This window comes from Photinus pyralis, unplaced genomic scaffold, assembly GCF_008802855.1.
Source record: "Photinus pyralis isolate 1611_PpyrPB1 unplaced genomic scaffold, Ppyr1.3 Ppyr1.4_LG1, whole genome shotgun sequence".
NCBI lineage: Eukaryota > Metazoa > Arthropoda > Insecta > Coleoptera > Lampyridae > Photinus > Photinus pyralis.
Window position 1 is genome coordinate 58,582,403 of NW_022170249.1, and position 10,053 is coordinate 58,592,455.

The 10,053-nt window shown below is 39.4% G+C and overlaps 2 protein-coding genes across 2 annotated transcripts; one reads left to right on the forward strand and one right to left on the reverse strand.

Annotated features, from left to right (window-relative positions):
- The first annotated feature begins 2,435 nt into the window (after window positions 1–2,435).
- On the forward strand, window positions 2,436–4,693 carry LOC116164122 (MYCBP-associated protein-like). The gene is made up of 2 exons (XM_031478253.1): window positions 2,436–3,667; window positions 3,715–4,693. The coding sequence occupies exons 1-2, from the start codon at window positions 3,303–3,305 to the stop codon at window positions 4,691–4,693; spliced, it is 1,344 nt and encodes a 447-aa protein (XP_031334113.1). The 5' UTR covers window positions 2,436–3,302.
- Window positions 4,694–6,697: 2,004 nt separating this feature from the next.
- Window positions 6,698–8,563, reverse strand: LOC116164131 (uncharacterized protein K02A2.6-like). Its single transcript, XM_031478265.1, has one exon. The coding sequence runs from the start codon at window positions 8,561–8,563 to the stop codon at window positions 6,698–6,700; it is 1,866 nt and encodes a 621-aa protein (XP_031334125.1).
- Window positions 8,564–10,053: the final 1,490 nt, after the last annotated feature.

The following is a 10,053-nucleotide window of genomic DNA, read 5'->3' on the forward strand; positions in this document are numbered from 1 at the left end:
ATACCTTAACTGAGGCAGAGGTGTTGCTAAACTTTCGGTTTTCAAGAGCAGATCTTCCAAGATTATTTCATGTAAATTTTAAAGGTTATGATACTACTCAGCTGATGCTTTAAGGGAAAATAAGGTTACCTTAAATCCTTACCGTATTGGGACGTAAATAAGGGAAGGCAGTATTTTAATAAAGTTCCCTTAATTAAAAAATTTGTCTGCGCACGCGTAGATGTCAAAATAAGGTCAGCGTTAATAAGGGAACTGCGTCGTAACGTTTGCAATAACTCCCTAATAATAATGTGTTTGGAATTTCGATATCTCTTCAAGTCTGACTGAAATACTTTTTACTAACATACCTCTACGGTTATGCAACTCACCGCACATGAAAAAGAACAGCAATATCGAAAATATACGAAACGCTCTGTATATACAGCAATCGTTCTGCGTGAACAACAAGCGCACGTCGAAATAAGGTTAGCGCCTTTTTAGCATATTTATATGCTTATTGCTTTTTAGCACCACGTTGAGCTTGAGTAATGGCGGATCTAGCCATCTGGTGAAAATTCAAGGTGCCAAACCGAATTTGTGACGAAACCTTAAAATTTAAATGAGAATTAGATTTGAATAATATACGGTACTTTATTGCTTAGAGAAGGAAAGAGTGCTTTATTGAAGGTTGTACAAATAATGTCTCTTCGCTCGCAAAACGGGCTTCTAATCGCAACCTGCAGGTAGCACAAAATAAAGTGGCGGGGAAAATACAAAATTTTCACCATTTTCCGGCCGCCTTGAACTTAAAAAAATTAAAGCATAACATGAAAAACATAATCAACATTCATGTACAGTAATAGAAAATATTGTCTCAAAAAACAATAAAAATTAATCTTCACTTTGCTGGATTCGCAATTCGACACAATAAGTAAATTGTTTAAAATGTCTGTCAAACACATATTAAATTAACTATAAGGTTTCTTAGTCCATGGCATTGAATTTGATAGATATAAATTCAATGTCCATGGGCAGCACGCACAGCTGATGTATTTGCGCGTTTCACACAGTTTCCTCCTGGTAATCTTTAAGCCGGCCATACACGGTCCAACGCCGTCGTACGATCTTGTCGAATTCGACTAAGTTGTACGATTTTTGATTGTGTATGGGCACATCCGACTAAGTTGGTTGGATGAGAATGAATATCAAACTTGTCTGAGTGCTGCAGTACAATCGAGTTGTATGCGACGCAGTTGGACGAAATTGGATCGTGTATGCGCGCTTACAATCAAGTCGGTCCGACAGAATCCGTGTACACAGCGAAATTAAAAACCTTTATTATTATCATATTGTGTTAATCTGTTGAGTACAGTGTGAACGATCTTTTAAAAAAAATCACATCCAACTCTATCGTACGACGTTGTTGGATCGTGTATGGTTGTATTCAATTTTCACGATTTTCGTACGACAATTCCATCCGACATTGTTGTACAACGGCGTTGGACCGTGTATGGCCGGCTTTACAAGGACTCCACTATATTGGCGCTGCCTCTCCAACGACGACGCTTATTTTGTCATACTTCTTCACTGTCGCGAATTTCAATCTTATTTTCTCTTGATCCTGTTCCCACCGGAATTATTTAAACATATTATTGAATCAGTGTTTGCTCAAACATTACTTCTAGTCAATGGTGTCCCTCAAGGAAGTAGGTATACCGAGTCCATTACTCTTTCTGTACGTTACATCAATGACTTACCTGACGAATACTGCTACCTACTGTATGCCGATAACATCACCATCTTGATAATGAAATTAAACGTCAAGATATACCTACCCTAATTTAAAACTCTGTTTTAAGTCTGCAATTGATGGTGGTGTAATAGGAGCGACCTACGCATCAACATTATACAAAACTGAGATCTAGAATGTTATGTTTTTTGGTACATGCTTGGGTCCCAAATTAAATTTGAAGAGCTATATTGACTACCTTACCTTCAAGCTGAGTCGTAACATATTTGGCTGACGGAAATGATACAGTTATGTCGTATGGTACTCTTACATGCGCTTTTAACCACAGATGCTTCTAGTAAAGACGAGCATATCAAACATTATAAAAATCAGATGTGCGCCCGCGCAATATCAACTGTCTTATTTGTACAGATATTTTATGGAAATTTTAACCAAAGATACTTCTAATCAAGACAAACATATCGCATATTTTAAACATCAGGTGTACGCATGCGCGGACTGTGACATGCTAAGTTTCCTATTTATAAGAATATTTATGCCGTAACTTACTCGCCTTAAAACTTAACCTTAACGCGTTCTTCTAAATAACTGGAAAATGGGTCACTTATTGTTGACTAGAAACTATAAACAGGATTTCAAACTTAATAATGTTCAAATAAAGACTGTCAATCTGGTAATTTATTTGTGAGATATTTTACATTTTAAGTAAGTATATTGAAATACATAGTTATTTTTTGGGCGATTTTCGTTTCTCTTGAAGAGTACTGACAATGTTTGGAATATTCTTTAGTAATTCATCAGCCTCCTGAGTAAAATTACCTTCCGCCCAGAGATTTCTCAACTCATTCAAAACCAAACCCATAAAACGACCGCTCTCAACTCCGTGCTCCTTCAGCATATTTCCAGTGATGGGAAACTTAGGCAGTTGCCATTTTTGAAACTCTTCCAAGTAAGGCGAATCATTATACTTCAGTAACTCGACAATCCACTCATGAACATGCGATACTTTGCTTTTACTTTTCACCAAAAGTTGCTGATACGGGAATAAAGGATTGGAATGAATTTTGGGCTGCCTATGTTCTACAATGAACAGTGCTAGATCTCGCTCGTATGTTGACAATTTCAATCGTGCGTTCAAAGACAATACTTCCTCCTGAGTTTTTAATAATGATGATAATAGGGTTATGGCATGTAGTTTCTTGGTTCCACTCCTGCGCCACACATTTTGTAACTGTTCTACATCATGATTATTTGGCAAACCTGCAAAATAGATAATATGAAGCTCTTTATCATTTTTACAAAAGTCACACTAAATTTTTAAATGACCATTTTATAGATATAATTGAGGAACCCTAACAAGTCAGATTAATGGCCGTTTGCAGCGACAAACTTCAGTTGAGCTTAGCTTAAGGCGAGACGCACGTTGAGACATATGCGGTGCACGCCCACGACCACAGGTAGACCACACACGCCTGATGTTCACTACAAAATCTAGGATGGCGCTACAAAAACTACAAATATGATTGTTATAGTACTGCAGTGTAATAAAAATGTGACACTTGTATAATTGAAAATGTCATTTAGCGATCTTCCATCGTTATCGAATTTAATACAGCATCCGATTTGGAAAGGTTCATGTAGTGAACCAACTCTCAATGGAAAAAAAGAAAAGTTGTCAACTGATCCCAGATTAAAAAATTGGCACGAATGGATGAAGAAACGAAAGAAAATGCACCTTCGCTTGGCAAATCTAATAAAACGTGACCCAGGTAATTTGCTAATGAATACCGCAGAAGAAGTACGGCAAATAAAAGAACAGAAGACCGCGTTTGAGTACAGTAGGTCATTGCAAGATCAAGATTGTGAAGTGCCGAGTATTGAGAGTATCGGTGTGCCTGAAGAGATTATGGTCGAAAAAGATGTTATGCCAAGAGAAAGGTATATTCATGGTCTTTTGAATGTTGTTACGATTTTGTTTAATTTAGAAATCAGTACACAACTTGGAAAGAGTCTGCGTGGTACAAAAAAAAGTGTGAAGAATACAAAGTTGCTTTAAGCATAATACAACCACACAAGCCTGATTTTAACATGCTACAAATTCGAGGATGTGGATTTTTACAAACCCAAAACCAAACTCAAGAGCTTCCCAATGAAGAAAAAGAGGAAAATTTGCCAAACGTTCTACACAGCTCTGGCACGAAATTAAATCTCAGACTGGCAATAAACGACTTTGTTATGACTAGAGATTCAAATCAATCCACAAGGAAAGTATATTTAATGTATGATTACGATGTATCAAAATCAGGAGTGGAAACTCGATACGTAACTTTAAAAAATTTAGGTAACGCAACTATTCACTATTATTGGAAATCTGCCGAAATTTTGCAGTACTTTAAGGATTTAGTAACACCAAAACAGCATAACACAGCATTTTGCTTCAATAAAAAGGAAGGATTGGTTATTCCCGGCCAAACTCGCAATATACCAATTTGGTTTGAAACCAACAGTGCTGGAGTATACGTAGAGCATTGGGAGTTTCACACGAGACCGCGCATTTTACCAGAAAACGCGAAGGTAGTAATCGTGTTACACGCCACTGCCGAATTCGCTAATTTAGAGGAGGAAAAAGAGAAACTTAAGAAAGAAATTGAGAACAGTATTAGAAATAGATTAATTAAAGATACTCTTTCGTCGGTTTTTTCCAATGTCCAGTATAATAAACGCAAGCCGACAATTTATGCGTACAATAAAAAGGAAGTATTCGAAGCGATGAGTGGAAAATACGACCCCGTTAATTTGCAGCCTAAATATCAGTACAATAAGGAAGTTGTGAGAGAACTTCAACGATTTTATAAAACAGTTAGACGTAAGACTGATCCGAAGTCATGGAATTACAACATACACGAGCTGAGAATTCTTACGGACGCCACGCAAAGGCGTAATGAAGAGAATATGCAAAGGTAATTTTCGAGAGGTTTTAATTTTGATATTTAGAAATTGAAATTATAAAGGCTCTCCGGTGTGAGTTGTTTCTTCAATTCTTCAATACGTAAGACAACTTGCATCTTATTCTTACCAGACCACATATGCTGTACAATCTAACCAGTAACCAGCAATGCAATGAAAGATAGATCGGCAAAGATTGTACTTTTTTTGCGTTTTTTAGTGCTGGTGCTATTGTTTTGCGTGTTCTCCGTCGGTCAGGAACCACTTTTGCTGTGTTGAACTACTTTTACGGGAATGGTCCTAAACTTTTACATGCGACAACCAATAGAGTCTATTAGTGTTTACGTCAAAAGGAATCGAATAGCCCGCGAAGGAAGTTGCAGAACTCAACGATTTTATAAAACAGTTAGACGTAAGACTGATCCGAAGTCATGGAATTACAACATACACGAGCCTATCCATTAAGGATAACTTTGAAATAGGTCCTCTTTACGGGCTTATACCGAAACACTGATTACTTAACTTTAAAACAGAGCAATAATCGTTAAATAAAATCCATTAATTGCATTATAATTAAAAATTAAAGATATATCTACCATATTTACACTTTACGGTTGGCAATATGGAATGATCATAACCATGTTCTTATGTTTACATTTTCCCAATTGCTAGACTTGGTCGTTATCTTGCCTTTAAAGTTAAGTAATCAGTGTTTCAATATAAGAGGGCCGATATGCTTATTTAATCCGCATAAGGTCAGGATAAGCCCGTAAAGAGGACCCATTTAAAAGTGATACTTAATGTATGGGGCGATAGGAGTCAATATCTTCGACAGTAAAACAGCCAAGACCAGCGTTTCGAATTTCCCGCTCAAATTTGACGTCACACTAATAGAGTCTAATACCATTTTACATGCGCATGCCTTTAGTGGCAAGTAAAACTTTTGAAAATGGGAAAGGCGAGGGGGGGGACCACACGTTTTACCCATTCATGGTATTCTAATTAAAGGTCTCAACAAAAGGAACTGTTTTCTACGAACTATCGCTCTTTTTTCTGACACTGAAAAAATTAGAAATTACTACAAACGAATTTTTGGATTTTTAAGAAATCTTTTTTGAACATTTTTGAATCGATATTGAATTTTTTCGGTGTTATATTTAAAAAACAGAATTTAATATGCTATTTTTAGATTGAAATATACAGGGTATGCCATTTAAATAAAATTAAGTTAGATCCAATAACTTTTTTACCCGATAGTACTGATAATTATTTATTTTGAAATCGGCAGATTATTTATCAATAATTTTCAAGAAACATTTTTTTGTTTCTGTTTTTACTAAGAATGTATACGGTCATTCTGATTTTGAAAATTGTTTGATTTATCTCCGTATCTCTGAAACAAAAATGTGCAAATTTTGATTTTACCATTGCAAGTTTTACCCAAAAAGAGCCCATAACGCCTATAAAAGTGTCGAAAATGGGACACCCTGTATATGAAACACTATGTAAAATTCCAAAAGGAAAATGTATTTTCATTTTAAAAAAAGTTGTTGATTTTAACTTATTTTTGAGCATGTGCTCTTTTTAGTGCCGATTCTACATTGAAGGTATATACCGAGAATAAGATATACCTAGAATAAATGTCGACGGTTGTGTTGGTTACCATTGTGTCAACCAATGGCATACATGTTGCTATGGTAGTTGTAGCGTTGTCGCTTACCTTGTTTACCCCGCGCGCGCGTCACTCGAAGTCCCCTCGTCGTGGCTCTTCTCGAGCTGTCTCTCATTTGCTCCTGCGCACGGTCACACCGTATACCACATCCCCCCTTCTGTAGGGTGTTCGGACCGGACGTCATGTTCCCGGCTTGTCTAACACTAATACTAAACATGCACATGCTTATGTTCGACAGTCACACTTATTATTTACAATACACTTGATTTAAATACACGCACACACTTTTGGTCCTTTTAACTATACGTACACAATGAGTAGTATTTTTGGGGAAAATATCGCAGCGGCCTTTAGTGATTGCACCCGCTGGTGCAGTTGCATATATTTCGCGGCGGTTTAACTAGGCGCCCTGAACGAGTTACATATTGGTGGTGCGCGTTTGACTTTTCTTGATGTGCCCTGGTATTGGCCTCTATTTTCCCTCCTACTGCGGTCGCGTTTTCTGTAGGACTTGGTGCGGTGGCCTCATTTTCCTTCTGCCTCGCGCTCTCTTCCGTTTCCGCAACGATTGTGCGTTGCTGGTCTCTTCCGTTTTCTTCAGCTTGGCTTCCTTCTCCAGCTTCTGTTTCGACAATGGTTGCGTTCTCTCGACCTCTGTTGTCATCTTTCAACTCCTTCCCCTCTTCCCGTGATATTTGTTGGGAGTCTTCTGGTAGATCTATATCTAGGTCTTCTTGTTGCTGAGTTGGTATGTTCGTGACTCTTATGAGGTGTGATCTATTTCTCCTGTAGACATTATTGTCTGCTTTTATTATGTACGTTCTGGGTTCCGGTCCCTTGTTCACGACTACGCCATATTTCTTTGCGTTCGTAATCCATACTTGTTCGCCGATCCCAAGTGGGGAGACTGACCGCGCTCTGTGGCGAATTTTGAAATCTGCCGCGTATTTTGCTTTTTCCACCTCTCTTTTGCGTTTAAATGATTGCAGGTATGACCATGTCGGTATGTACAGGCTTTTATTTGCTGGTACGTTGGACCTTGGTGTTCTGCCCATTATAAGCTCTGATGGTGACAATCCGCAGCTTAGTTTCGCTGTGCGGTAGCTCAGCAATCCTAGATTTGGGTCTTCGCATTTCGTTAAAATTTTCTTGGCTATTTTGACGGCTGCTTCTGCTTGACCGTTTGATTGGGGGTATAGCGGACTGCTGGTGATGTGCTGAAATCCATATTTCTCAGCAAAGTCTTTAAATTTGTTACCCCGGAAGCATGGTCCGTTATCGGTTCTTAGAATTTCCGGAATTCCCCATCTTGCCATGAAAGTTCTTAGTTTTGCTATGGCTTCTTCCGCTGTCTCGGATTTCATGTTGGCTACTTCCAGGTATCTTGACCAATAGTCCACTGCGACTATGTAAGTTCTTCCCGCTACTTTACACAAGTCCGCCCCGATCATCTGCCACGGATATTCTGGTGTCTCAGACGGTTTTAATTTTTCGGTTGGTGGAGTCCTGTGCTCAATGCAAATATTGCAGTTGCTTATCTTGTCTTCAATGTGAGAGTTTATTCCAGGCCACCAAACCGTCTCCTTTGCTCGACTTTTGCATTTCGTTATGCCCAGGTGTCCTACGTGTATTTGGTCGAGGATTTCTGACCTGTAGTCTCTCGGTATGAACACTCTGTTGACTCGCATTAGTAGATCGTTCAGTATCGCCATTTGACCTTCAAACTGGTGAAATGATCGGTCTTCTGGGGTCATACGTTTTTTAGTGGGCCAGCCTTTGACGATGTATTCCCTCACTCTTTTCGTTTGTGGATCGGAGACTTGTGCTTCGCGAATCCTTTGTAGACGAGCGTCGGAAAATGGTAAAGTTTCTCCTATGTGTTGCGCAAACGCTTCGACTTCATCGATTAAAAGCGCGTCGCTGCCGGGATCGGTCGATTCTATCGGCGCTCTAGAAAGCATATCGGCAATGATCATTTTCTTTCCAGGAATGTATTCGACGTTATAAGAGTATTGCATGAGGTGCATTCTAAACCTTTGTAGCCGTGCAGACAAATCCGATAGTGGTTTTGTTCCCAACAGTTGGACCAACGGCTTGTGGTCTGTGCGCAGACTAAAATGTTTGCCTGGCAAGTACATTTGAAATTTCTCACAGGCCCATGTAGCCGCTAGTGCCTCTCTCTCTATCTGTGCGTATCTGGATTCCGTTTCGGACATTTTTCGTGACGCATAGGAGATGGGTTTCCAAGTGCCACCTTTTGCTCTTGTTCCAGTACGGCTCCAAGACCGAATGACGATGCGTCGGCTGCTACTCTTGTGTTCCTGTTAGGAGAAAAGTGAGATAATACCGGTGCTGAAGTTAATGCGATTTTTTGGGTTTTGACGTGTCGATCGATCCCATAAAAAAATTGTCTTCCTCATCTGGTGCCGTTTCTACGCTCGCAATCTTTGGGTTTTGTCTATTGTTTACTTTAGATAAGCATCTAGTGGACCAATGTCCTATTTTGCCGCATTTTTTACAAGTGTCGTTTCTCGAAGGGCACGACGCGTGGCGAGGAATGAGGCCGCATTTTCTGGAGCTGGTGCGCTTGCCCGAATTACGGCTTGTTGTTTACGGAGTGATTCTGCCAACCTAACGCGTTTGATTACCTCGTCTACGTTGTCATCTGGCCTTGTTTGCAATTGGATCGACAACCGACTATCTGCCAAACCCGCGATAATTCGCAATTTGATCATCTCCCCTTCTAATTGAGCCCACTCGCACGTTTGGGCCATAGCGGTTAGATCGCTTATAAATATATCGCAGGGTTCATCAGAACCTTGCACCCTTTGAAGAAATTTGACCCTTTCGTAGACTAAATTTTTCCTTTCGCCGAAATATGCGTCGAATCTTTCTAAAACGATAGCGAAGTTTTTTTGATCTTCCGTCGAAAGGTGAAATGACTTTAGAATTTTCTCCGCTTTAGTACCCAGATGCCCGATGAAATAATCGACCGTTTGCTCACTGGAGCAGCTGACTAACATGGTGCGTTTGTAGCGATAGAAGCTGCATTTCCATTCAGCCCATTCTTCCGCTTTATAAGAAAAAGTCGGTGGGGGCGGGACCGATGGATTAGGTACAGCTACCGTTGCCGCGTTATTCGTTGTCGCGGCAGATAACGTCATTTGTTGCCGCTGTAGTTCCAGTAGCTGCGTAAGTATTTGTTGTTGACGTGCAAAATGTTCTGCATTAATGTCCTTATGCGAGGGGTCATTGTGTGTAGCGTTATCGTTCGTCATTTTGTTATGATTAGATTGGGCGTATTATAAAACTTTTGCCGTATAAATGCCGATTGTTGCGAGAAAATGAAAAGAGGTTTTTTTTTTTTTTTTTTTTTATTAAGGCTTTGGGGATCTTGCCCATTTTAGCCTACATTAGAGAAACCAGAGGACTAAACAAGGATTTATACGTTTCACGCTTTGGGGCCGATCAAAGCGACTTCACACAAAACATTTATTACTTACAGTTTCACCACATATTCCTTGCGTATTTACACTCACTTTGTTTTATAATCGCTATCGTTTCGCTTTTGTTTCGCGTGTGTAAGTTCGTCACCGATTAAAAAAAACGCACTAGTTTTTGTATCGCGTGTACGTACCTTTACCGATACCGAAACAAAAAACCAATCTCACCGTTGTCACCATGTAGCGTTGTCGCTTACCTTGTT

Bases quoted from the DNA above. Each gene is read 5' to 3' on its own strand.
- LOC116164122 (XM_031478253.1), top strand. From the start codon at position 3,303: ATGTCATTTAGCGATCTTCCATCGTTATCGAATTTAATACAGCATCCG. The intron at 3,668-3,714 runs GTATATTCATGG...TGTTTAATTTAG, and splicing joins GATGTTATGCCAAGAGAAAG to AAATCAGTACACAACTTGGA.
- LOC116164131 (XM_031478265.1), bottom strand. From the start codon at position 8,563: ATGTCCGAAACGGAATCCAGATACGCACAGATAGAGAGAGAGGCACTA.